General features: G+C 45.7%; 2 protein-coding genes across 2 annotated transcripts; both read right to left on the bottom strand.

The window, feature by feature from the left end:
- Positions 1-749: 749 nt before the first annotated feature.
- plcd4a (phospholipase C, delta 4a) lies at positions 750-17,996 on the bottom strand. Its single transcript, XM_041966107.1, has 14 exons — positions 17,885-17,996; positions 17,387-17,615; positions 16,993-17,122; positions 16,663-16,894; positions 16,331-16,532; positions 15,541-15,685; positions 14,546-14,698; positions 12,944-13,105; positions 2,743-2,890; positions 2,479-2,595; positions 1,911-2,089; positions 1,676-1,808; positions 1,338-1,487; positions 750-841 (listed from the first exon to the last, which is right to left on the bottom strand). Exons 1-14 carry the CDS (start codon positions 17,994-17,996, stop codon positions 750-752), a joined length of 2,184 nt encoding a protein of 727 aa, XP_041822041.1.
- A 4,985-nt stretch (positions 17,997-22,981) lies between these two features.
- On the bottom strand, positions 22,982-27,420 carry cnot9 (CCR4-NOT transcription complex subunit 9). Its single transcript, XM_041966276.1, has 8 exons — positions 27,257-27,420; positions 26,440-26,619; positions 26,124-26,239; positions 25,615-25,724; positions 25,001-25,110; positions 24,693-24,791; positions 24,521-24,612; positions 22,982-23,760 (listed from the first exon to the last, which is right to left on the bottom strand). The coding sequence occupies exons 1-8, from the start codon at positions 27,272-27,274 to the stop codon at positions 23,592-23,594; spliced, it is 894 nt and encodes a 297-aa protein (XP_041822210.1). The 5' UTR covers positions 27,275-27,420; the 3' UTR covers positions 22,982-23,591.
- Between the last annotated feature and the right edge of the window lie 271 nt (positions 27,421-27,691).

Genomic DNA, 27,691 nt, shown 5'->3' with positions numbered 1-27,691 from the left:
TCAAACATGACATTAGAGGACATCACCTTGGGCTTCTGGATATAGTGGTATTTTTTTCTATTTTCTGACATGCAGTTCAGCAGTTGGTTGTTGCCCCCAGTCAGCAGTGAGGAAATTTCACATGACTCTCATATTGCAGAAGAAGGTTGAATTGGTTGAATCTTTGCTTCCCTTTTTCCTGATGAAACATCTCAGAATCTGAATTTGTAGAACTCTATTTGAAATGTGTTCTACCGCCACAATTTGGACCTCAATTTTGTTATCTTCTTCAACGCAATGTAATCAATCAATTTTACAAAAAAGAGAAGGAAGCGTGTTGACCAGCGACGCGACAGTGTCCGTGAAGTGCCGTTCGTTAAAGGAAAATACTGACAGAAAATACACATCCTGATTCAAGAACACTGGTGGCACATTCTTCTCCACAACACAATATTTCAGCAGGAACAAATATTTGTGTTACAGACACAGTACACCAAGCACGAAGTTCAAGTCAATCACAGGAACGAGTTACACACACTATAGTGAACAAAACAAAACACATGCATATCTAATATACATCTGCTGCCTAAGACCCACTAAACATTTGGCGTAGTATTTTTTTCACATCAAATAAGAATAAAATTAAATAATATTTTTGTGAACTACAAGTATTTTCTATAGGAGGGAGGGATTCTACTCTAATTACTAAGTAGCATGTGCCGAGGATCTTCTTCCCAGCACCTCTGGTGTGTTAAGAAGGTGAAGAGGGTTCATTCCAGGTCTGTGATCCTGATGTGTACGAACAAGGATGAGGGAGGAATCGTGGTTCCATCTTTGGACAATAAGTGAATGTGACGATAACCTGAGGACACAAAGCAAAAGCAGAGGGGTAAGCAATGTGGTTTATGGACTTATTTATACAAGCTAAATGGAATGTGGCTTAGTCACATAAGAGCGCACAAAGTCAGACGCATGGAACTTAGCCTCTTCAAGCATTTTTCAGTTATCACTAAATGAAAATGGGCTGCACCTCATAAACTAGCTCTCTGGTGGAGATTAGTTCTTACTAAATATTTACGAACAATGCATAGTAGTCACGCACATCCAAATACTGTCAAAGGCAGGTGCTGGACCAACAGAAGACAATACTGAGAATATGGAAAGTTCCACAAATGTCACATTATGCTCACAAAATTTGAGAAATTTGACTAAATATGTCATATAGGTTAGCATAATTTGGGTATTTGCCACTCATTCTAAAAAGTGTGAATACTATTAACTCTGAAACAGACAAATGTATCTCTCATTTATAAGTCATAGCTTTAATACGTAATTTAACTCCGTTTCTTCAAGCTTACCTTGCTGCATGCAGCTGAGAGGGAGTGTATACTGCCCCACAAAGTCGTTTTTCGATGTCTTGTCATAGTCCTCCACTACAAAGCGCACCATGGCCAGCTCCGGAGTGTGGATGGTGAAGCGCAGGGTATCATACCACACAGGGTTAAACCCTGCGGAGAGGACACATTGTTCAGTGTCTGTGCTCATGCTGCTGAGAGACTAATCCTAATTCTGTGTGGAACTAAGCCAGATGTGACATATTAAAAGTAACCCATCCTGTCCATTCAACTAATCAATCATTCCCTCCTTTAGTTATTTCTACAGAGGTAAGCGCACGGGCCCACAGCATCTCCTGTACCATTGTTGTCAATGTATCTAGTCTCCTGCTTGGCCTGGTCCATGGGAACACCATGGATCTCCACTCTGACCAGAGGATCCACGATAGAATCCTCTTTGATGTTGACTTTGGGCAGCTGCTGACCACTGATCACCTTAAACACATAAACACAGTGACGACCTCAATAGAACAATCATTGAAATAGCTGCTAAACTGCAGGAGCACATGTTTTCTTACTTCCTTTGGTCGTTTGTACCTGTATGGTGAGGACAACAGGTTGGTAGCGATCCCGTTTTTGGGGCATCTCAGGGTCAAACCTCTTCTCTGCCTTTCTCATGAAACTGGGCTTTAAGACGTAGCCGCAGCTGCCATTCTGACTGAACAGCCCATCGTTCAGATCCATCCCCTCCCCAGCAGTCTGGAAATTCAACGCAACTGAGTGAAAGAGAAAAGAAACATATCTTTTTCAGTGACTTTGAAAGTAAGAACATGTTATTAAAGCTGCACGCTGCCACTTAGATCAACTTCAATACTAGCTAATACCAAACACGACCAAAGGGATCCAAGACTCAATCTACATTACATTCATCTGGCACTTTTGTCGAAAGCAACGTACGACACTTCTTAGCTTGGGCCTCGAAGTATGTTTTAGAAATTCAAACGGCTCATGTTAGGAACAAGGTTCCCCACGCCAGGCCTTGTATGTGCCTATATTATCCTACATGCTATCTAGTGCTGTAGCGAGGTGCTACGTCCCTCACTATGATCCATTCGCAAAAACAATGAGACAGAAAGTCAAGTCGGTCTGCTGTTGTTGCAATCACCGATTTGGCACCCAGCATTCCACATTTCCTGAGGGCTGAAGTTGGAGGAGTCAGTTCGGAAGCCACTGGGATAAACCCTGGTCAGCTGCCGTGAGTTATGGTGCACAAACTCGGCCCCTGAAATAGAGATGATATCACAAATGCAGGCAAAGCCCTTGATACATGGTATTGTGTAATAAACAGTGAAATTGAACCATTTTCAAACTGTAAATCTCTCCTAATTTACTCTAAAGCCTGAATTGCTTCACCTCAAAATTGACTCACCAGCCTCTCTCAGGTGTTTGCGGCCCTTGGACTCTGTGAAAGAGGCCACCTCGTAGAACTTGGAGTGGATGCGGGAGTGTTTGAAGCTGCTGAAGTGGACGCTCTTGCAGTAAACGACGCAGTCTGACAGCTCCTTGGACAGACGCTGCTTTGACCTCTACGGAAATGAGAAGACAAAGGACATAAAAGACTGACCAGTGCATTGGTTAGTATGGGGGGTCATTTGTTAAAGTAATAATGCAAGTAATCTGGTGATTGTTGTTCCACTTGTTTTAATGTCATATGTACATCTATAACAAACCCTCTATTGGCCAGATGAATTATGCCAGGAGCAACAGAGGGAGTCAGATGATGCTGGTGGAAAGCTACAAAACATAGGGAGGAGATGGGAGTGGGTCGATGGTCAACAAATACTGAAAATTTGTCTTCATGTATTGTGGACGGGCTGGCTTACATGACTCAGTATTGACAGAGTTTGGTGAAACCACATATGTCTCATCACATAATGTCTTCCAGTACCAGCTTGAATGTTTCCCCCCTATCAACTGTCCGGCACTGACCCAATTTGATCCAACGCTCAGGTTGCTTTGGATCCTCAGGCGTGCACCCTTCTCCACTTAATAGGCAAGCCCTATTCAACTCTGAAATATTTGACTTCATCACCTTCCTCTTCTTCCCGCCGCTCCCAGTGCTCCTTAATGTGGACGTATAGTCTTCCACACTGTCCTCCATGGAAGCCAAGCAAGCTGGTAAGTTAGCGTGCAGGTTATCTCCCTTCTCTTTGCTTCGAGAGGTGATCGGTGGTTTGTGAACTTGAAAACGTGAAGTTCGCTCTCGCCATTGCACAGTGTGAAGAAGCAGTTCTAGCTGCTGCTGGCCATACATACAGTATATCTATATATACATCTACGCACACACACACACACACACACACACACACACACATACAGTAGCTAGATCGATGCTCTTTGTTCCGTCCTATCATCCTGTCTCCTGACCTTTCTGCTCTAAATTCCTTGAAATTTCCTTTTTGGATGTATTCTCATTAATTTAAGACTGGAGTAACCCTGCAGGTATATATACTGTGGGGCTACTGGGTAAAAAGAGGGGTAGGTCTGCAGGGATGAGCAGAATTAGCTGACTGCTACCTCTGTTGACTGGCTGGTGGACAGATGTGGAATGACAAGGTCTGGAAAGCTCCTCCAAAGGGCTTGCAAGGACTGAGAGAGTTTGTGGGGGGAAAGTGGACAGGGCAAGTGCCATAAAAGTATTTGTGTCGCTTTGGTGACCATTTTCCTGTCGCTACCTTTCTAGCTCTGGTCGAGGAAGATGACTTGTTGAATTGCTGAATTGTTGATTGTCCAACTGGGGAAGATGTTAAAAGAGAACACCAGACCTACCTGAACTACTGAATAAAAGTGAGACGTGGACAAAGGGTCAGAGGCAAAGGCCTGGAGTGAGAATACTGTGGCGGTTGGTATTGTCTGTGCTGTTATTTTGAAGGTCCATTTCCTGTGTTCTGTTTTGTGGGCTGTAACTTTACGTTTTGTTTTCCTGAGGCTCCCCTCCCCCCCGATGCGTCGAGGAGTGTTTGGGCACACCTGAGTTCACTTCAGGAGATTAGGACGCCTATTTAACCTCTGCGGAGTGACTCCTCGACGCCAGAGTATACTTCCACGTACCGTGGTATCAGTTGGTCTCAGTCTCCTGTGGTATAGTACGTTTTGATAGCTTGCTGAACTTTTTTGATTAATTGTTTGTCTCTTCTCTCTTTGTTCCAGTGCCTCCCTTGCCCACACAGCCCAGCACTCTCTGGACCTCTCTGAGTTCGTGTTTTGTTTGGACCTCACGCTGCCAGCGTTTGTTTCAGTTATTGCCTGTTGTTGCAAAATAAACTTTTGTTAACCTTCTCCGTTTCCGCTCCTGGGTCTCTCTCTGCACCCGCCGTCACAGAATACTCTGGCCAAACATGGACCCAGCGGATTCGGACCCCTTTCGAGCGGCGCTCGCCCATCAAGGACTACGTCTCGGCCAGCACGAGGACATGCTGCGGGGAGTAATGGAGGCAGTACAAGGTCTCAGCGTCCAAGTCCGTGACCTCACCGCTTACCTCAGCCGCACGGACACCCGTGGCTCTCCTTCCTCCCCAAGTCCCACACCAGCGCCACCCCCACCGGCAACCGCTGCAGCCCAATCTACCTCTCTGTCTGTCTCTCAGCGTGAGCCGTATGTGCCGGCCCCCGAACCCTTTTCAGGTGAAGTTGGTAATGCTGGGGGGTTTATCTTGCGCTGTTCACTAGTATTTGATCAACAACCCCTTAGTTATCCTTCTGATAGAGCTAAGATAGCTTATACAGTTAATTTGTTACGGGGCAGGGCAGCGCAGTGGGCTACAGCGTTATGGGAACAGCACTCCCCCATTCTCTCGTCTTTCGACAGTTTCTCGAGGGAACTTAGTCGTATTTTTGATCATTCACGACAGGGGCAGGAAACTGCTAAACGCCTATTCTCCTTGGCGCAGGGAGCGAGATCAGTGGCAGATTACTCTATTGACTTCCGTATCGCAGCTTCAGAGAGCGGGTGGGGGGAGTTAGAGCTACGAGGTGTTTTCTTACGGAGTCTTTCTAGTGAGTTAAAGGACGAATTAGCTTCCAGAGATGAACCCGATTCCTTAGAGTCATTAATCTCCCTCGCCATACGCATAGATAACCGCTTGAGAGAAAGACAGAGAGAGAAAGCCCAGACTCGCCTCTCTCATGTTCACGAGCCAGCTTCCCTCGCTCCCCCTTCAGCCAGTGGCGGATCCTCCGGCCACTCCGCTGCTCCCTCCACGTCCTCCTCTCACCCTTCGGAGCCCATGCAGTTGGGTCGGACCCGTCTCCACCCCAGCGAGCGGCAGCGACGTTTCAGCCAGCGGCTCTGTATCTACTGTGGCCAGGGAGGTCATTTTCTCGCTAACTGCCCTCAGACGCCAAAAGGGCAGGCTCACCCGTGACGGAGAGCGCACTGGTGAGTCAGACATCCCCTAATCCCAGCTCTCCCTCCCGTATTACCGTGCCCTCCTGTCTGCTTTGGGGTCGTGAGTCGCTTCCCATGAGGGTTCTGATTGACTCAGGGGCAGACGAGAGCTTCATCCACACCGAACTAGCCACCCAGCTTAAGCTCCCCCTTGAATCCCTCCCGGTGCCCAGAAATGTAACCGCCTTAGACGGCCGACGTATAGCTCAGGTCACTCAACGTACGGCCCCGGTCACGCTCATAATCTCTGGGAATCATAGAGAAGACATCCAATTCTTCGTCATTCCTTCCCCTCAGATTCCCCTGGTGTTGGGCCTCCCCTGGTTGCTTAAACATAACCCCCAGATAGACTGGACTACAGCTAGTATCTCCACCTGGAGCCCATTCTGTCATGCCCACTGTCTTCGTTCGGCCAACCCCTTTTCTTCCCGTGTTTCTCCACCACCTCCCACGCCCCTTGTCCTTACCTCCGTGCCTCCCGAGTACCATGACCTAGCCCCTGTGTTCAGTAAAGAGTTAGCCCTGTCCCTGCCTCCTCATCGCCCCTACGATTGCTCCATAGACCTCCTCCCTGGTGCTCCTCTCCCTTCTAGTCGGCTGTATAACCTGTCACGCCCCGAGAGGGAAGCCATGGAGACATACATCCAGGATTCTCTAGCCTCTGGACTCATCCGCCCCTCATCCTCTCCGTTAGGGGCTGGCTTCTTTTTTGTTAAGAAGAAGGACGCCTCCCTTCGCCCCTGCATCGACTTCCGTGGACTTAACGACATCACCGTTAAGAACAGGTACGCTCTCCCTCTCATCGACCCCTCCTTCGAACCACTCTGCTCCGCCACCATCTTCTCCAAGCTTGATCTGCGTAACGCTTATCACCTCGTCCGGATAAAGGAGGGTGATGAGTGGAAGACAGCTTTCAACACACCGTTAGGTCATTTCGAATATTTAGTCATGCCTTTTGGTCTCACCAACGCCCCCGCTGTCTTCCAGGCTCTCATTAACGATGTCCTCAGAGACATGTTAAACCGGTTTGTTTTCGTTTATTTAGATGACATATTGATTTTCTCTCGAGATCTAGAGGAACATAGACAGCATGTAAGACTAGTGCTTCAGAGACTTCTTGAGAATAAATTGTTTGTTAAAGCGGAGAAGTGCGAGTTTCACTCTGACTCAGTGGGTTTCCTCGGCTATATCATCGCCAAGGGTCAGCTAAGACCCGATCCTGCCAAGATCCAAGCTGTCACGGATTGGCCCGTTCCCACCACCCGGAAGGAGTTGCAGAGGTTTCTCGGCTTCGCTAACTTCTACCGCAGATTTATCCGTGACTACAGTAAGGTAGCTCTTCCCCTCACTAGACTTACTTCTGTGAAAATCCCCTTCCAGTGGTCTCCCGATTCCCAACAGGCTTTCGCCCAGCTTAAAGCACTGTTTACCTCTGCCCCGGTGCTCAAACACCCCGATCCCACTCGTCAGTTCGTGGTCGAGGTGGACGCTTCCGACTCCGGTGCTGGTGCCATCCTCTCCCAGAGAGACCCTCAGACTCATAAACTGCATCCCTGTGCTTTCTTTTCCCGCCGCTTATCCCAGGCCGAGCGGAATTACGACGTCGGGAATAGAGAGTTGCTGGCTGTGGTTTGGGCGCTTCAAGAATGGAGGCACTGGCTGGAGGGCGCTACGGTTCCCTTTTTGATCTGGACTGATCATAAAAACCTCGCCTACTTACGCACCGCGAAGAGGCTTAATCCCCGCCAAGCCAGATGGGCTCTGTTTTTGAGCCGGTTCAATTTCACCCTCTCCTATCGCCCCGGCTCCCGTAACACTAAGCCCGACGCCCTGTCCCGTCTCTATGCCCCTCCCCTGGACTCGGAACATCAGGATGTCATCCTCCCGCCGGCTTGCATCGTGGGTATGGCTACATGGGAGATCGAATCCCTCGTGCTCCAGGCGCAGAAGCAACAACCGGACCCTGGTTCCGGTCCCCCCGATCGCAAGTTTGTCCCGGATTCGGTCCGGTCGCAAGTTCTCCAGTGGGCTCACTCCTCTAGACTTACCTGTCACCCTGGTTTCCACCGCACCCTCCAGTTCCTCCGTCAGAGCTTCTGGTGGCCGAGGATGTACCGCGACACCCGTGCATTTATTGCCGCTTGCTCTGTCTGTGCCAGGGGAAAAGCTTCTCATCATCCCCCTGCGGGGTTACTGCACCCCTTGCCCGTCCCAAGCCGCCCATGGTCTCACATCGCCGTGGACTTTGTTACTGGTCTTCCTCCATCTGAAGGTAACACTGTCATCTTAACTATTATTGATCGCTTTTCCAAGTCTGTGCATTATGTTCCTCTGCCTAAACTGCCTTCTGCCCTCGAGACTGCTAGTCTACTCGTGACTCATGTGTTCAAGCTTCACGGAATTCCCCTCGACGTGGTCTCGGACCGGGGTCCACAGTTCGCTTCCCAGGTGTGGCAGGAGTTCTGTAAGGCGGTGGGGGCCACGGCAAGTCTGTCCTCTGGTTACCATCCCCAGAGTAACGGCCAGACAGAGCGAGCTAACCAACATCTGGAGTCCGCTCTTCGCTGCGTGGCTGCTCATCATCCCGTCTCTTGGAGTACACACCTGCCTTGGATAGAATATGCCCACAACTCCCTCTCCTGTTCGGCCACAGGTATGTCACCGTTTCAGTGCTGTTTGGGTTATCAACCTCCCTTGTTTCCCGAGCAGGAGACTGCGGTATCCGTCCCTTCTGTGAAGGAGCACCTCCGGAGGATTAAGGAGGTATGGCAGTCTGCCAGAGCTGCTCTCACCCGCTCCACGGAGAGGAACCGACGGCTGGCCGACGCTCGCCGCGTCTCCGCCCCCGAGTACCGACCGGGTCAGCAGGTGTGGTTGTCGTCACGGGATCTTCCGTTGGATGTCGAGTCACGTAAGCTCTCTCCCCGTTTTGTCGGTCCTTTCGAGGTGTTGAAGATCATTAATCCGTCTGCCGTCAGGCTCAAGCTACCAGACTCTATGAAGGTCCACCCCACCTTCCATGTTTCCCTGTTGAAGCCGGTGCATTCCAGCGAGCTCAGCCCGCCGGCCGCCGCCCCACCTCCCCCCCGCCTCATTGATGGTCATCCCGCCTACACGGTGTCACGGATCTTGGATGTCCGTCCACGCGGCCGTGGTTTCCAGTTCTTGGTGGATTGGGAGGGTTACGGTCCAGAGGAGCGTTCCTGGGTCTCCAGGGGACTCATTCTGGATGACTCTCTCCTTCGGGACTTTTATGCCGCGCACCCGGACAAGCCGGGTAGAACGCCTGGAGGCGTTCGTTGAGGGGGGGGTACTGTGGCGGTTGGTATTGTCTGTGCTGTTATTTTGAAGGTCCATTTCCTGTGTTCTGTTTTGTGGGCTGTAACTTTACGTTTTGTTTTCCTGAGGCTCCCCTCCCCCCCGATGCGTCGAGGAGTGTTTGGGCACACCTGAGTTCACTTCAGGAGATTAGGACGCCTATTTAACCTCTGCGGAGTGACTCCTCGACGCCAGAGTATACTTCCACGTACCGTGGTATCAGTTGGTCTCAGTCTCCTGTGGTATAGTACGTTTTGATAGCTTGCTGAACTTTTTTGATTAATTGTTTGTCTCTTCTCTCTTTGTTCCAGTGCCTCCCTTGCCCACACAGCCCAGCACTCTCTGGACCTCTCTGAGTTCGTGTTTTGTTTGGACCTCACGCTGCCAGCGTTTGTTTCAGTTATTGCCTGTTGTTGCAAAATAAACTTTTGTTAACCTTCTCCGTTTCCGCTCCTGGGTCTCTCTCTGCACCCGCCGTCACAAATACCAGGTTATAGGACTTTTCATCAGTCATCACTTCAGCTGAGTGGTAGGAAAAGGCCCAAACCGAATGACCCAAAGAGGCATTTAAGCTATTAACACATTGAAGTCACATGAGGCTCGCTGGGGTCGACCCATGAACTGACTCTGCACTAAAGTGAGCTGACTGTTATTTCAATCACGACCACGTGATAGGGTAAACCCTTGTGATGTGAAGGAATCCTGTCATGGGTGGAAGCGCCGGGTATATCGAAACCTCAAGACAACCGCCTTTTTAATTGTGTAAGCGATACCCGGCCAGAACGCCAAGCAAAAGCAGGTGCGCTGCCAGGGTAGCTTCCATGACTATAGAGATCAGAGGTGTGGCGGGCCCAAACACCGTGATGACAGTGAAACCTCCTGAGCACCTGCATGCATGCCTGCCTGCTTCCACGTGAAAGCTGATCCGGCAGGCCTGTGCAGGCTTCGGAGCGTCAACCCCGCCCCTCCGCCCGTCTACCAGACAGCAAGGCGGCCATCCGTCCAGACACCTAAACCATCAGCAGAGGCACCGCTGAGCTCGCATCGCTGCCAAACTCGACGCTGGGCTTCACCTCTGATGACCGTGTTGACAGGAGTCCCAGTGTGGCATTTCATGCTTCTCAAATGGTTATCAATAAACATGACTCTAAGTGCCCAGTGATTCCTTTACACACTTAGTTTGCTGCATTGGACATAGATGCACACACAAGATCAAATTTATCCTCAAAACCCTGCAACGTGAATATGAATCCATATTACACATACAATAAGTATAGCAATCAAAACATTTTCACACTGCATGAACTCTGCAATGAAATTCCAAACGCCTGGATCTACAACTACAGTGTGGTGGTCAATTTAATTTCAACCTTGCGTTTGATTAAAAATTTGGATATTGCTTTTACAATGTGCTCTCATGCAAACCCTCTGGTGGCTGCGTGGCCATAAGCCGGGCAGGCTGGCAATGTTCTTCTCATGCATACAATAGAAAGCTCTGGAGAAAGCTTGCAAGTGGACCTTGAGTTCGAAATTCTTTGTGAAATTCCATTAATTCGGTTGAAATAAAATGAAGGTGCCTTGTGCAAATTGACCACATAGATTGACCACGAGAACTTTGCAAATGAATCAACTCAAATATACTGTAAATAATAATTAAAAATAGACAAATGAAGGAGAAAATAATCAGATATTCCACTAACTTTCCAACTAACTTTCAAAAACATTTTAATACGCCTTTTAAGCAGCACAGGTAAAGTATTTGTTAATTAGCTTTATGTTGCTCTAAATGGCAACATTTCAGGTCATTCATTTTAATATATTCAGAAAGGCAGCCAAAAAGACCACACCTGATATTACATTCTAGCCCTACTTGGAGACTCTACACTTCACTATTTACCAGCATAGGTGATTACCGACTGCAATTAGCGCTTTTCAGAGGATCGAGTATCCCATTTTAGAGGAGACCGCACAACCTTCACCTTGTGGAATTTAGCCAAATGACATCCACAAGTAGATGATGCATATTTGGGCTGTGCATTTTTTTTTTTTAGTTCGGTACGAGTTGAAACGCCTCAATGAACAACATTTTCCATGTTTTTAAGATTTAAAAGGACGAATGAAGTTCATTGCAGATCTGGATGGCTGAGGTAGAGGACACCAGTGTCACGAGTGGTAGCAGTGTTGAAGCCTCCCTCTCTCTCCGCCCGCCTCTGTGTCTTTCTCTGCTATCACAGTGTAAACAGATCACCTTATCTAACACCCAGTGTCTGCTCCCTGCCCTTCAATCCTCTGGATTTTTCATGAGGGATGACAGAAGTTTATGCAATCCTTTTCCGCTGGACGAGAAGGCAACCAGATTTCCGAGTGTCTCCCACAAAACACTCGATCAAACAGCGACGGGGGAACACACCTGAGGGGGAAAACGTCTGAATCCTTTGCCTTTTTAGTTTAGTCAAGTGTGAAGAAGAGTGTGTGAGAAGGGCATTAGATTAAAAGAGCTTGCGTCGTTTGTGGCTAACATGCTAACATGTCATCACATTGGGAAGAAAGAGAGGTGGCAATATCAGCAAGTTGTCTCCAGAATGACTTAAAAGCGCCACGAGGCATAAAACTATATAAAGTCTGCACAAAATGAATATACTGTGAACTTAATCACGATAATTAATCATAATCAACACAAAATGCAAATAATGTTGGAGGTTTAAAATGCTGAAGTAAGGCTTTTATCGTCTAAAATAAGGAGAGGAAGATGACTCCTCTCTTGTAAAGTTCATCGATGCATTCATCTCAAGTTGGTTAGATTATTGTTGCAGTCTTTACACAAATCTACCCAAAAGCTTTCAGGCAACAACAGACCTTTACGTCTTATCCTATTTTACGTCTTTATGTAGTTTGAAAAGCACATTTTCACCTTGCTTGAGAAAATGCTCAGCAAAAGTTTCATGGATCTGTGTGTTGCTTCAAAACTGAAACGAAACTGCTGTCAAAAAGCACACTCAGTGGTATGCATTGGAGATGGCTGCCCTTTATGTAAATTACACATGATTTGCAAGCAAAGGGCTGAAACATGCAAAAAAAATGCCATTATAAAGATACAGTTTTAGATTCAACATAGTTCACATCTGATTAGTTTTTGGGATTTTGTTGTGATGTTTGGCAAAATCAGGGATCTGATCTTTAATGATATTAAATTGAATGCAGTATTTTAATTGATAGATTTATCAATCCTTTTCCTGGAGGAATAATCTGGTTGTGATTAATTTCACTGTAATGTGTGAATCAAAAAGACAATGCTGCTTCCTAAATGCTCAGACGAAGAAATGGCAGTCATAGGGAGCGTGAGGAACTCCTTTTCTGCTCTGCAGGAAGTTTCTAGTAACTTAAAAAATATTATCAGTTAGAGCTGCACGAGCTGCTGGGGTGCACTATTTAAGGCTCTGACCATGAACCACAGCCTCCCTGCTTTGAGTCCAGTCAGGACATGTCATTCCCCATCTCTCCCTGCTCTCTACTGTAAACTCGATAATCAATGTATAAAATGCATGGTGTGTCTGTGGTGGTGGGGCAACTGTCCTGATGTCAAGGCACATGGTTCAAACAACCAACTGTAATTAACAGGATCCTTTTAATCAAAAGGAGTGCCTTTGTTTTGGCTTAGTCGGTTTAATTTATTAAGTGCTCCAATCACACATTGAAATCCACTTCCTGATTTGCCTCAGTGTTGCATCATCAATCTAGAAATGAGTGAAACAGAGGATCCTGATTCTATATCCGGCTCGCTCATCAGACTGTAGAAAATAGGCTGTCTGGCTCTGAGGCTGAAGAGGCGTATCACCGTGCCTCAAACAACCTGACCTACCTTAACCCTGCGACGGATACTCTCGCGGTGGAGGTTGTCCTCGTCGAATTCGGCGACCTCGTCTTCATCGCTGACCTCTCCGGTCAGGGAGTCTTCCACCATCCCGTTGAAACTCTCCTCCAGGCCGCCGATTTTCTTCGCCTTCAGCAGGATCTTCCCCTTAAGGTCCTGAGAAGAGGAGTTAAACGAAACCCCAGGGTCATCCTTCACACCGAGTTTAATTTTCAAATAATTAATGCGTGAAATAATGGTCAGACGGCTGCTGTGGGGGTTGTTAAATCTCTTAAATCGGCCATACAAAATGGATAGTAGACTATTTGAGAGGGGGATCCTGGAAAAAGAAATCTTATGTCCTCATATTCTCCAACATTGTAAGAAGGGAAAAATAATGTAGTGTTGAATCATTCAGGATGCCACAGTTGAACGTGGCTCTGACAGGCTCCGAGGGGCCCCTGTGAGCCCTGACAGGCCGAACCAAGCAGAAGCTAACCACTGTTCACACCACTGCCACACTAGAGTTACAGTTTAACGTGGAGTTTACGACAGACCACTGATGGGATGGGACTTGATGGGCAGTTTTCCCCAGAGTGATTTGTCATCCAACGATTTTATCCCGAACATTTTAACCACACAAACTTTAAATGGGTCAGAATACAGTTTACAGTACAAAGGATCAAGCAATTAAAATGAACCAGGACCACATCTGGTTACAAGTTCACATTATGTAACCCACAAAATCAGATTCATTGATCTAAAATAAGGCAACTGAACGTTGTTTGCAACATAATGAGGAGGACATACTTTAAATCAATCATAGTCTGCCGTGGCTCACACAGTCAATCAGGCAATACGTGCACATGTAGATGTTCCATGGGTGTGTAGGTGCTTTCAAGTCAGCTGCAACACACACCTGTCACGTGAGTGTTGCCCCATTTGATGTACCAGCACGCGCTGGATGCATCACAGGCAGAAGACGTACTCAAGGTTGATAAATAAAAGTGTGAAAAAAAAAACAACAAATGTACAGATGTACTTCAAGACACTGCTGATGTGTATGCTTACATGAAAAACAGGCGTGACTTTTTTTGATACGCCTCCACGTTGCCAGTTAGCGTTAGAAATCTGAAGATTTGCTCAGCAAAGCACGGAAAATATGATGGCGAGGTCGCAGCGTACTGGTGAACTCTGCACAATGGCTTATAATGCCGTAAGACAGGATGTTACAAAAGAAACAGTCCACAATCAGTTTACTTTCCATTGCAATGACGAAGAGGTACACAGCAGATATGCAGCACTCATGTTGTAAAGTAACCTACCAGGGATGTTGCATTACGCTATGGCAAAAGATAAAACCAGCAACTTTTTTGTCAGTACGGCCTGCATCACAACCCTCTGCATTAGCACCCCCACTGTGCCAGTGGTCTCCTTGAAATGGCTGAGTGGGTTGCCTGTTTTTCATGCAGTCATTGTCTGCCACAGTTTTAAAAAGCATTTATGTTGATTTATATCCACAGAGAAAGTTTAAAGCCTTAACCTAACCTGGACCTTTACGCCAAGAAGTACCACAAAAACTGGGCCAGGGTTAGGACACCAGACTGCACCGCTCACCTCAGGAGACGGCAGGCCGATGGGGGCCTTGCCATCCAGGGTGCTTTTCAGCAGCTTGTCACCAAGGATGTGGTTGAGGTGTTGGGCCATGACTCTCTGTTGCTCAACACCGCAGTGGTTCTCAATGGACAGGATGACTGGATATTCCGATACCTGGATGTGAGAGAGCAGGAGGCGGAGGGATGGAGTGAGTGAGTTCGTAATTTAACACTGGAGAGCATTATCATAGGGGAAAGCTAATACGCCCGCTGCCATATACCTGTGGGTTGTGCTTGGCTGGCTGAAAGACCAGCAGATGGATGGACAAAGGGTCATGAGGCCACGATATTCAGTTGTGGACAGATGCTCATACACGGCAGGCTCTGACATGCACGTGAACCTGGCAGCTGTTCACTTTGGCATGAGGCTGCCACAGTGTGGCAGATCCCCGGCTCGCTCATTTCATAGGGCTTTCAGATTATGTCTTGGATATCGCTGGACAGTTGTACTCCCTCTCATAAATTTAGAATGAGATGCTGAGGGATTTGTTGATACAGCTTTGCAGGACAATGGAAGCAAAAAAAACCAACTGCAATGCCGGCATGAGGGGATTACAAAACATGCTTGATCTACTTGAAAAGCCACATTCAGACTAGTGTGATCATCTTTCCAATCAGGCTGTGAGAGTGTGACCTGTGCAATGTAAGAAAAATCAACAGCTGTTCCAAATACAACTGTCCTCAGAGAGACAAATAACTTGCCCGAACATGTTTTGCTCTGCCAAGGACGGACAATCCATGGTTGGGCTGAAATCTTTACCTCTAACAAACACTCTTATTTCAAGATATGCCCAAATATAAGAACTTTGGAGAAGAGCTGCAACTGCTTGCAGATAGATCTTTGAATTGAAGCATCTGGTTGGGATTAACGTTTTGGCTGCAAGCTCGTGGGGACGCTTTTTTACTTTGGAATCAAACACAAAGTTCGCATTGACACAACCAGACAGGCGATGCTACCTTGAAGGCATAGTTGCCCACCGCATTGACCACATCCTTGAAGAGTATCTTGGAGGTGAACGTGTGTCCGTGATAGACAATGGGCTCCCCGTTGGCACCATCCCAGCAGTCCACTTCCACACACCGGCAGCCACGACTCAGAGCCCTGAGCAGCACAGATGGATTCGATCCTTCATTCATTCATTTGATCACAGCAGGGTCGGCCATACACTGCCCACAAGTTAATGCCTTTTATTAATTCCATTATGACGCTCACTTTTGCAAATGTTAATCGCTTAAAAAGAATTTGACGTCAGGAATCCCACGTTTTTGTATTAATGAATTTTGCAAAAACTGATGAATGGTGGAGGATTAGTTCAGAGCGACGTCATAGTAAATCGCATCACCCTGTGAGGCTCAACGGAGCAGAGGAGAGAACACATTAGGTAAGGGATTTCCACAAGGGAAACCCTTAAATCTATAAAATGTTTTGGAAGTGGATTTGGATATATTAATCGTCTAAATTACTTTGATTAGGAGAAGAGAGATGGTCATGACAGTGCAGGTGGCGGTCCTGTACGTGCAAACTGTAGTTCTTGTTTAATCAGTTCTGAGCATATTTCTTTCAGTTACTTTTATGCTTATGTGCAATAGACACCAAAGATATAGTTCTACATCGTGCTGACTCCAGAATTGCGTGTATCACGTAGGTGTGTTCAGATTTGTCAAAGTTATGACTCAGAGAAGAAGAACACCATGTGATTTTTTTTGGGTGAGAGCCACGTGATCAAACTAGACTAAGCAGCGTCACCTGATGTATCCCTCCACACTGCTCTGTCCTCTGAACTGGTCCTCCATCAGGTAAGTGTTGTGGGAGGAGGAGATGAAGTAATGGCACAGAGGCTGGCTCATGTCCTGAAAGATGCCCCGCCGCTGTGGGTTGAAGATGGAGCCCTCAGCTGAGCCAAGGTACATCAGGAAGCCGTCAAATGTCATGGCATTGAGCAGCTTGGCTGGAAAAATAAGACAGCGTCAGAACAGACACAAAGGACACCAGGTAGGCCTTCATTATTATAATTTTCCTACAGTCAGATAGAATTAGACAAACACAAAGACACAGTATATTCTTCATCGTCCATGTACCTGTGTCAGAGGGCTCATAGTGCTCAATTAGCTGCTTGGCATGCTGATGGATGTCGTCTCCCTCCAGCTGCTCCTCTCTCAGGAAGTCCTCCAAGTCATTCTGGGATAACTTCTGGCCATCAGCTGAGTACTCCTGGAAAACCCTCAGTGCATCCTCCCGCTGGGTCAACATCTTGTAGAAGAGCACAAACTCGTCGTCCTCCAGTGTCCCCGAGTGGGACCTATCAGCCATCTGAGAGGAGAGACAGGAAAATGGAAACAAAACGCTGACTCGAATGCTTAAATCAAAAGAATGGCCACAGTTTGTGCATTTAGCTCAACCATTCTCACAGTGAAGAGACGATGAGCGTGGTGCTCGTTCATGTCCACGTTCATCATCTTGAGTAAGTCTCGCACTTCCTTGAAGTTCATTCTGCCATCGTTGTTCTTGTCTGCCTTCTTGAACCAGTCACCAATCCATCTAGGTACACCACTTAAGGAAACATTCAATGTTACATTCAAAAGTGGATGAAACACCAGACTGTCTTTCTAACAATATACTTTACAAAAGGGAAGATGGCCATTATTTGTGGGGATATTCATGCTCTTTTTTGTATCCTTGGACTTTACACAACTACAACAAACTAGTAGGAAAACAATCAAAGACCTTGTGTGGAGTCTGATTGGACTGCAAACATTTTGAAGGCACTGATGGCATATGACTGAAAACACAAGTCAAAGATACTGGTCAAGTTTCTCTCGCTCCCCCATGTTCTCCAGGTTCTCAATCAGCTTCCTCATGCCTCTGATCCAGGACTGCGCTTCTTCAGCCGATTCTGCCACCAGGTCCAGGTTGCCCCTGCGTCCACGGAAGACCAGCGTGAAGCATCGGTCAGCTGGGAACTCGTCGGCAATGCTGAGCAGCACCTCAGACTGGTGGCCCTCTCGTATTGCCTCCACATCGCTCACTGAAACTGGGCACAAAGGCGACACAGGATGAAAAACTGACCAAAATGCAACTTTTCTGTCATATACAGGAAAAAGGGATTATCTGTGATTGATCAAAAAGCTAAGTGAACTATCCAATCTCCTGGGTTAATAATCACAAGATAAAAAATAATATGCAAAAGCTCAATTATTGCTCTGAGGGAAGCTGTGATAATGAGCTTATATGAAAAAAAAATAGTCAAAATGCAAAAAAGAGAAAAAAAGAAAGTCATGAGTTCTTATCATGTGTTCTTACATGTGGAGTGGGTGTTGCCAGCCTTCTTGGACTTGTACCAGATGGTCATGCAGTCGTCCTGCAGTTTAAAGTAGCGCTGTTTCTTCCAGGTGCGAGACTTGATTTTCCTCATTACCGTCCCCACCAGCATGGACTGGAGGTTGTCATCCCCCCGGATGCCTGAGAGGAGAAGGGCAGAATTATTATTGATAGAAAACAAAGCTGTAGTATGTGATTAAATGGTACTGTCACTCAAAAGTATAGTTTTGATTTAAGTGTGAACATTTGTAATTCCATTTCCAAGTTTAGATTGTGCAACAATTTGAAGGTTCATTGTTACTCCAAGTTGTATGAGTAGAGGGATGGCCCTCTTATTAGAGCTGTCGTAGTCAGGTTTATCAAGTCCTCCTGTCTGGTATATAACACCGTCAGGACCGGAGAGCTGCTCCCAAAAGCTATTTTTTTCTGCAGCTGACACTGGTGGACCAGGGGGCCTAAGTCTGAGAGGGCTACGTCTATACTCATAGAATCTGGAGTTACAATACGTAACTAAAGTTAGATCGGCTTCACCCTGTCTGAGCTGTTGCTGTTGGGTTGAGGGCGAAGCTGATGCAGTCAATGCCCACTGCGACGCCAAGGTCCACAAGCAGATAACATACACCAGTTCACAACCCCGTAAACACAGGCAGGGAGCCACTGGCTGTGTCATGGAACACACCATATGTGGAAAACAGGGATTGATATTACACTCCCTCCACACAGTACTGCCGCTGCAGTAGGGTGGGGCATTAATAACGTAATGTAATGGCCCCCTCATGCACCCCACTAATCTGAATTGATGGGATTAGCAGCGCATCGGCATGCTTAAAAGTGCCAGATCTTACAATGCATCACCTGCTGTCTGGCACGTTTAAAACTGAATGAGTCAGAAAGGACTCAGGCACATTGCACAGATAGAAACGGGTGAAAGGGCACGCCACTGTCACCCCTCCAAGGCGGGCTGTGGATGACGAGTGGCGTGCACCTGGACACCCTGTGGAGGCTCCACTCCCACTGCACTGTACTGAGACAAAGCATGCACTAGACGCTTTGTCTCAGTCCGTCTCAAGGGAAATCATTTTGGACCATGTTGAAGGAGTTTGTTAGGACAAGTGAAAGATTTGGCTATAAAGTTGCCAAGGTGCAGATGACCACCTCTGGTTTGTGGCCTGCAGTCATGATACAGAACAGACCTACCACTGACAGCAATATGTGGCAGCAGAACATTTATTACATGCTCTCATGCTGGTAGAGTTCATTTCCACACCCAGGCAAATTAACAAATGGTTGGGTGCTGAGAGCTCTGTTGCCAGTGTTGGCAAAACCCAGTGTTTGCAGATGAGTGCAGCTTTCTCGTGGAAAGTGAATCAAACTGTTTGAGACAGTAGCAACAAAAGGTTGAGAAAGTTTTGGAATGCTCATTCAAGAAGCACCTGTTTGGATTCCACAGGTAAACAGGTTGACTGGTAACAGGTGATAGCATCATGATTGAGTATAAGAGGGGCATCTTGGAAAGGCTCAGTTGTTCACAAGCAAGGATGAAGCGAGGTTCAACACTTTGTGAACACATGACTGTATAAAGGTTGTTACTACGTGGGCTCAGGAACACTTCTTAAAGCTGTTGTCGGTGAATACAGTTCCTTTGCAAATGATTGCATTCTCTTTTTATTGACGCTTTACACAGCGACCCAGCTTCATGGAATCGGGGTGTATGTATGTGTTAATATGTTGTAAGTAAACCATGATCCCACCACAGGATAGAAAAACAGACTTACGGAGGCCACTCTCTGTGGAAGCCATTTGTCGTTGTCTCACACTTTTGCCATCTAAAGAAAAGAACAAAACAGGGAATGCCAAAGACATTTAGACACGATGGTGATCCCATCAGCAAACAAAGTATTATTTATTTGCAGAAGACAAACCTCAAAAAATTTGGTCCATTGATTCAGTCATTTTACAAGTCTTTTACAAAATTTTATGAGCAAATTAAACTTCTGCTGGCTTTGATTCCCAACTTATTTAGACAATGAGGCAGATTCATACATTCTTGAATAAAGCTTAATATAGTGAACAGTTTAAGCCCTAATTTAACCTTTTGCTGCACTGTAATGACACCTTATACAGAGGTTTATTATCGCAAATGTTGATGCGATGCTCTAATGCTCAGAAAATTCTATGTAGATCGACATATATCCTTTATCTTCATGCTGTTCTAAAGCACCATTTAGGATTGAGGGAAATACTCAGGCGGTAGTATGAGAACTCTGTAAAATCAGTTTGGGGCTTTTGTATAGAATTACTCCCCTAAAGACCTCTGCAAGAACTTTTTCTGTGGGTGTAGCTGCATGAGATGCCCGCTCCACGCAGCACTCGCAGCCTCATTATTCAGTGTCAGCTCGCTAAGCTCATCTGGACGCTCTTTTGCCGTCCTGTTATGTTTTCACTGCATTCTGTACCGTCCTGCACTTTTTGTTCTGTCCCTATGTCAGGCTCGCTAAGCCAACTAATCTCCCCAAATCCCTGTCGTGGTCTCGGCATTCCTTTCCCTCATGACCTCAGCTATCTGCGGTGGTCCAGCTCGCGCTCAAAACACTTGTCATTCATTTCATGAACTGAAATTATTTAGCAAAAACAACTTTTTCTAAGCCTTCAACAATGTTATTCTGATTGGCATAGGCTCCACTGAGTCACTAACTTTGGTCACATAAAGACAAAATTAATAAATAAAGGCCAACACAGTATGTACACTCCAGTAAAACCAGTGTAATGAAGCACAGCAAATACATTATACAGGCAAAGATAGATAGTTTTGAATTTAATAAACAGCAGATGGTGCACAAAGAACGCTGCTCTGTCACATGTGGTACATGAACACAGTTCAACCAGACAGAAAACCAGCCAACAGTGTTAACAGCATGTTGTGTAGGAAATTTCTAATTTGTCTGTGTGCTATCAGACCAAAATTTTCATGTTATCTTGCAGCAGGTGATAATGGACAGCACTTTATTTTGCCACTTAACAGCCTTCATAAGCAAAGTTAAGTAAAGCCAAAGGAAGAGAGACAAGAGAGATTAGTCTGACCTGTTGCAGGATCATCCTTGAGTCCCGGTCGAGGCTGCTGGCTGCTGCTGCAGAGCTGGAAAGGATCATGTAGCCCGGGAGCTGCTGCTGCTGTGACTCTGCATGCCACGCCGCAGTGATGAAAAACTGTGACGCTCATCTGCCCCTCCTCTACCGCCTGGATCCTCACTGTCCTGCTGCTTGATCACCTGTTTGACCCTGTTTAGCACTGAAACGGTTCGGATCTGTCTTCATTAGGTTCTTCGGTTGAGGACATGCAGATAGAACACAGGCATTTCTGAAGCTTGTGACACATGCCAGATCTCATTGACACTACATGTAGAGGAGAAAGTGAAACTCACCTGTTTTTGCTCCTTATTATGATGCCCCTTTTATCGTGACATTAAATGTCTGAATCTGCCTTCTTGTCTATTTTGTATGGATGTGAGGTTCGGCTTAAAGTGCCTCTAAACCCTCGACATGCTCAGGATGAAAGATTCGCTTTGAGTGAGGACCTCCACACAACCACAATCCATCAGTCCAGGCTTCAGTGGGAGACAAACAGGCCTAGTTCCTGCATGAGATGAAGCATCAGCTTTATTTTGCGTGGTGACCCGCTGGGTTATGGACTCAGATGCACAAGCGGGATTTTTCGTGGATTATGGTAAAATAAATGAGAATTAGAATAAAATATGGGGCAGCAGGATTATATGGAAAGCAGGACAGTAAATATTTGTGTATGCGGGTATGTATGTATTGGAGCATTGGACATCATGTCTTTGAGCATTTTAACTTGCCTTATATCATTTAATTGTGATATTCAAGTCAATAGACTGAGGTGAATTGAATTGTGACATGATTGCTCAAATTCCCACTTCTCCTTTTTAAATTCAACTTATTACAGTGATATATAGTTAAACAGACTTGCAGCCATTGTATTGGCCACATTGAACTGGTGTTGTTCACAGCAGAGTCTGGCAGACTCTCAGTTCCCTCACATCTGGCCCTGGACCACCTCTGTCCCACCATGCCAGGTGGAGGACCAGCAGAGCTCCACCACAGCTAGCCAGTGTGTTTTCTGTCCCGTCTAATGTTACTAAGCCCCGCTCATCAAACTTTGATCAGGCCAGTTTAGCTGCAGGACACGAGGACGGCACACCATGGAGAGATTCACCCTCAAATTAACAAACCGCTCCCAGCTCACCTCTGGAGTCATTACGAACATCACTTATGCACCTGAGAGCTCGCACACATAAGTTTGTAAGTTCTGAATATTAATATTCTCTCTGCGGCCTTCATCTCTGTTCCCTGCTCAGGTTCAGAGGCATTAATAATCCACAGCTTCGGATCAACTTCCCGGCTCAAATTACACAGGCTGAGCCAAGACTAAAATGGAGGGGCTCCCTCACAATGACCTCCTCTTAGGAAAGAAAAAAAAAACTACAGTACCCAGCAACAACCTCTACAATAGAGGACCTGAAGTCATCACAATGGTTGGAAAAATACCTTCAGAGGCTTGCTGAGTTTTCCATCATCTGTGTGTCGGTACCATAAGAGTCCCTTTAATCATGGTCGATGCTTTCTTCCCCACAAGAGTTTCATACATCAGCTGGATCTTAACATTTTAACTGATGATTTAAGTGAATGGTGAGCCCCATCCCATACTGCACTCTAACCATGACGAGTTCTTAATTGATTTATTCCCTTCAAGACAGTCTAAAGTTCGCTGTAAGTCATATCTGTAACAGCGTCTCCTCCATCTGGCTTCATACACTCCGAGAAAACAACCCTGATGATGTCATATTCTCATCATGGTTAGGGGAGACTTTTAGGACAAAGCCCAAAACCGTGAGTGCTCACGTTGCATTATGGGAAATGTAGGATCCAGTGTTTTTGGAGATTTACCCACACAAGAAACTAAAAGTTAGGATATCTCCACCACTGCTGCTGCATCTTGATCATTTCTGTCATCTGTCACGCAACTTCATGGAAGAGCAACACCAAATCACTCCTTTTGGACAATGCATTTATTGTTTTACTGTGGCATATTGCACAAAAACATCTACAGTGAATGCAGCACCTCTGAACAACAGTATTACAGAGTCGTTGGATTTTTATTGCACATAAGACTGCAACAGTTCTAACTGGTGAGCTTTGGCTCTAATCTCGAGGGGCTACAGAGGGGCCAGCATGCAGCAAGGAGCCGCAGGTTGGGATGAAGCCATGGCCGCTGCAGTGGGGCTGCAGCCTTGGTTAATGGGGCGCCCGCTCCACCAGGTGAGCTAGCTGGACACCTCAGTTTATTAGCTGATATATCTGGCAGTGTTGCAGCAGAATGAAGATGCTGAAGCTGTTACTTGTTGTGCAACATTTTATTGTAGGTCTTTAAATCCGTTGCAGAGCACATGGCGAGGCAGCAAATGTGAATGTCTTTGAAACCGTGGATCCATGGAAACGGAGGCTCAAGCGATTTGCCTGCATGTCTGATCACGAAAATAATCAGGCAGGAGCCTTTCCTCTGAAAGTCTTTCATAAAAACAGAGCCGCCTCTGTGCACCCATGACTGAAGGCTCGTCTGTTAGGCAGTTCTTTGCTGGTGTTCCTCAAGGTCGGTGAGGAGCGGGGGAAGTCACTGCGGGGGGAGAGGGATGCCCCGGGGATCGGTGACCTGACCCTCCTGGAGGTTCTTCACCAGCTGGGCCAGCCAGCGCTTGGTGGTGGTGTCATCTTTCAGGACCTGGGCGAAGGTGGTGTCTTTGAGCTGGTCGGGGAGGCACTGCCGCAGAGCTTCTCTGGCTCTGCACAAGAACCAAACACAGGTCAGGCACGGATACACTGGAAAAATCAGACTCACTGCCAGCACACATGTATACTCCAATACATGTTTTTACACAATCACCATCATCATTATGAGTGGCTGATATGACCACTTTACTGTGAATGATTAAATCTTGTCTGTTAGAGATTTTGCTTTGCTTACCTATTCCTTTCAAATCTCATTGTGGGCAACGTTGTAAATCAATGAAAATGATCTATATTGGACTTTTCTATGAATGAATGTACCACATTTGTCAGGTATAGGATTCTCTGGATTAGCCAAAAAAAACACAAAAAAAACAGATGATCCATTCTAGATATTTTACTGATAAACAGTTCCTCTGCTGTATCTTTATTGTCAATTTTGTTTTGTCGATAAAGCTTTGAAAAAAGAAGATAATGCTGTAAACTGTCTGAGAGCTGTAAATCAAGTATTCTCTTCACACTATAGCTATGGGTGGACTATAGCTTTAGAATATTATTAATGTTTTTATCTAAACCATTTTTTTATACTTATAAATTGTTACTTGTAACAGTTTCAGGTTTGATTGTGCTATTACATACTAGTAATATATCAAGATATTTTACTTTTTCACTTTATCTTTATTCTTCATACTGTCAGGACTATTTACGTTTGAGCAGTCAGAGAGATTTGCTGCAGTATGTAAGACAACATGCCATGTTTATGTTTCATTATGTTTCAAAAACAGAAAAAAACCTTTCCCTCAGTGAGAAAAGTACCTGGAGTTGTCAGACAGACGTAAGTAACAACGCACTACATGCTTCAGCAGGCGGGCTGACGGCTCTTTGGAGAGCTGCAGGACCATTTTGCCCTGAAACAGAAAAAAAGAGACTTTAAGGCTATAAAGAAAAGCCGCATTACATTTCAATCGTTAATAATCAAGCAACTTACAAGAATCATAGCAACGTGGGAGAAGCGCTCATAAGTCTGACAGATGTATGCCAGCCCTGTGTCATCCAGGAGAATCTTCTGTAGTATGAAGGTTGCAACCTTGAAAACAATGACACCACATGTTGAACCTGGCCATTACTGATGTGGCTTTTTATCAGTTTATACAGCGCTGATGTGCAACAGGAGGAATTAGCATGCAGTATGCAGTGTGTGTCGATGGGATGCAGACAGGTTTTTCCCAATGGCCGCCAAACCTGAATGTCTACCCTCATATCACTGGATTCATTGGTAGGAAGTCATGTGAGTACCGTTTTGGAAAGCTCGCTGCCAGACTCCATGATGCGAAGGCACAAGGGAATAATCTCTGTGGTCAACAGGAAGTTGATTACTTCCTGTTCGTCGGTTTTCACCAAAGCACCTAGACGGGGTTGACACAAGTAGCCAGTGAGACTAAATATTTTCAAGACATCTACAGTACGGATGCGTTAAGTTTAATTTCTACAAATTGAGCACCGTGGCAAATAAATTTAGTTCCATGACATTACGTGCTGGCGGGTAGATCAGCGGTGGTTTGAGCAAAGGCTGCAGTGACATGCTTGAAATGGCTGAGCCAATTAAAAATAATGAGCTGTGCTGCTGTCATCACCAGCCATCTCAGCAACTGATATCATGCATCTCATCACAGTTTAAAGTCCCCCTCCTCTCACAAAGGTTTTTCTAATTGCCACCACAGTGCAGAATGACATATGAGCAGTTTTTTTTTCACACTCGACAGCTGAAGGGGGAAAAGTTTCTCTGAACACCTGAGCGTACCGGCAGGATTTCTGACATCACAAAACTAGTCTGAAGCCGATTTCAATGGTGAAATCCTGTTTTGTACTGTTTACCTTGAATTATGATCAATTGAATGAAGATTTCTTACCTATGACTCCTAAGCTGGTGAGGCGGAGGTACTCGAATGGCCGCGTTTTGCTCACTGTATGTAAGAACGGGTAGAGGAAGAGTGGGATATGTGCAGCCAGGAAAGCTGACCTGTGGAGGACAAAAACTCATCGTCTTTATATCTGCTTCTGATGAGTGGTTGGCTTCAGTGCTGCATGCTTTCTGACCATCAGATTCTGCCTTGGGACATGAAGCTAAAACCACTACTCAGCACTGACTGTATTTTTTAGGGATGTGTGCGGTTAGATGACTAGTCGATTAAACACTGCTACCCTCGCTGGTCAGCAACAGTAATACCTGTTGGTTAGACTTGTAATTTTTATTTTATTAACATGCACATTTAAATGATAGGTTTAAAAGACAATGTGCATGTTCATAGCACACAGTGCAAATTCAGAAACATTTCAACTGTATTTAAAAAACGATTTGGTGATTTAAGAATGTGATTAATGGTTTCAAATGTCTCATATGAACAAGGAATTCAGTTACCTTGTCTCTGGATGGGAGGCCACACACTGGAGGAGTGCAAGAGCATTACATACTCTGTTGGACTGGTGTGCTGTCAGGGTGGGGGGGTTGATCGATGGGTAGATGTTGACAATTTCCTAGCAATGACAAGCATGAAAATACAGGTAAAGCATGAATTGCCAGGTTCAATGTATATAATAATAAAAAAAAAGTTAATCTTGGAGAATATGACATCAACAGGAAACATTTCAGAGAGCCTCTCTGCTTCTCCTGCCCACCCTGGTCTTGCTCCACCACATGTAAGGTAAGACCTGTGGAAAACACTGCCCTGACTCACCTGCAGCAGGGCCGCGATGGTGCCACAGGAGTGCCACAGCATGGGAGCCAGGTCCGGTACAGACTCCCTCTTCTTGCTGAGCTCCAGGAGGGCATTCTCCCTGGTCTCTGGACTGGACAGCTCATTGATCCACTGGTAGATCTTTTCTCTGTCCACCTGTGCCAGTGCTGTGGTTACAGCCTGAAAGTAATATAGGAAATACAGCACTTGTACAGCCTGTACTCATTTGAACAGTGGCAGTGCCCCATTTAAAATCTGGATCTTGCAGCCTGGTTAATATCAGCTACTGTTGTTGGCATCTGGGAAACAGCTTAAAAATATCGTTTGCCTGCGTTGCTTGTCAAGTGTCCAACAAAACTGAACTTGAAGTTAAACCGAGGAGGTGGACGAGCAGTGTTCCAAGAGCGATAAATGTTAAAAAATATGCGATGCTAACTGAACGGGATGCATGCCGAACTAAAGAGTGGCCCAGAAATATATATTTGTGCAGCCGACTTTAAAGACTAACATTGTGCACGGCTGCAAAAAAAGCAAGGCTTTATCAAATTGACAGATTTTCAGATTGAAATCGGACCATATGCAAAAAGATTAGGCTTTTGAATGGCGACATTAAAGGAAATCAGCTTAATATAACGAACACTGTGACTTTATAGTTTGTAAACTAGCTAGCAAGCAGGAGACACTGAATATCTGGTTTAGCAACATTACTGTCTTTAAACTAATATAAGCTAGCCAGGCTAGCATGTGGACATGTACTGTAGGTTAGCTCAAGTTAGCTAGCTAATTTTGAAAGTTGCTGTTAGTCGTATCTACTTACTGCTCCTGTAGCCAACATTCTGCGCAGCGCTTGGATTTAATCCTGTACGGCCTTTTGAAAAAACTGTCTCACAAATTCTAGGTCTATTAGTGAGCTGAGACAGAATTATTCTGCTGAAACACAGATGTTAGGCTACATTAGCTTCATTGGTCTGCTAGCTACAACAAGTGGAACACTTCCGGTTTTCTGTTTTCAAATTAAAAGCACAATTAGTGGAAATTGTACGCTTTAGAAGAATTGCTGCAAATTGATTTTGAACCAACACAAATGTGAACAATCTTGTAAGTGTGTTTGTTGATCGTCCCCACTTAGACAGTCCCATCAGCAACTGTTCTGAGCTTTTCTAGTGAAATATAGTGTCGAAATTTCTGAAATGAGCTGAATACTGTGTGAAATACAAAACGTGAAATAAAAAAAAAAAGTGTAAAATTGCAA

The sequence above is a fragment of the Chelmon rostratus genome, chromosome 24, assembly GCF_017976325.1.
Source record: "Chelmon rostratus isolate fCheRos1 chromosome 24, fCheRos1.pri, whole genome shotgun sequence".
Lineage (NCBI taxonomy): Eukaryota > Metazoa > Chordata > Actinopteri > Chaetodontiformes > Chaetodontidae > Chelmon > Chelmon rostratus.
This window is presented reverse-complemented; position numbering and strand designations above follow the sequence as displayed.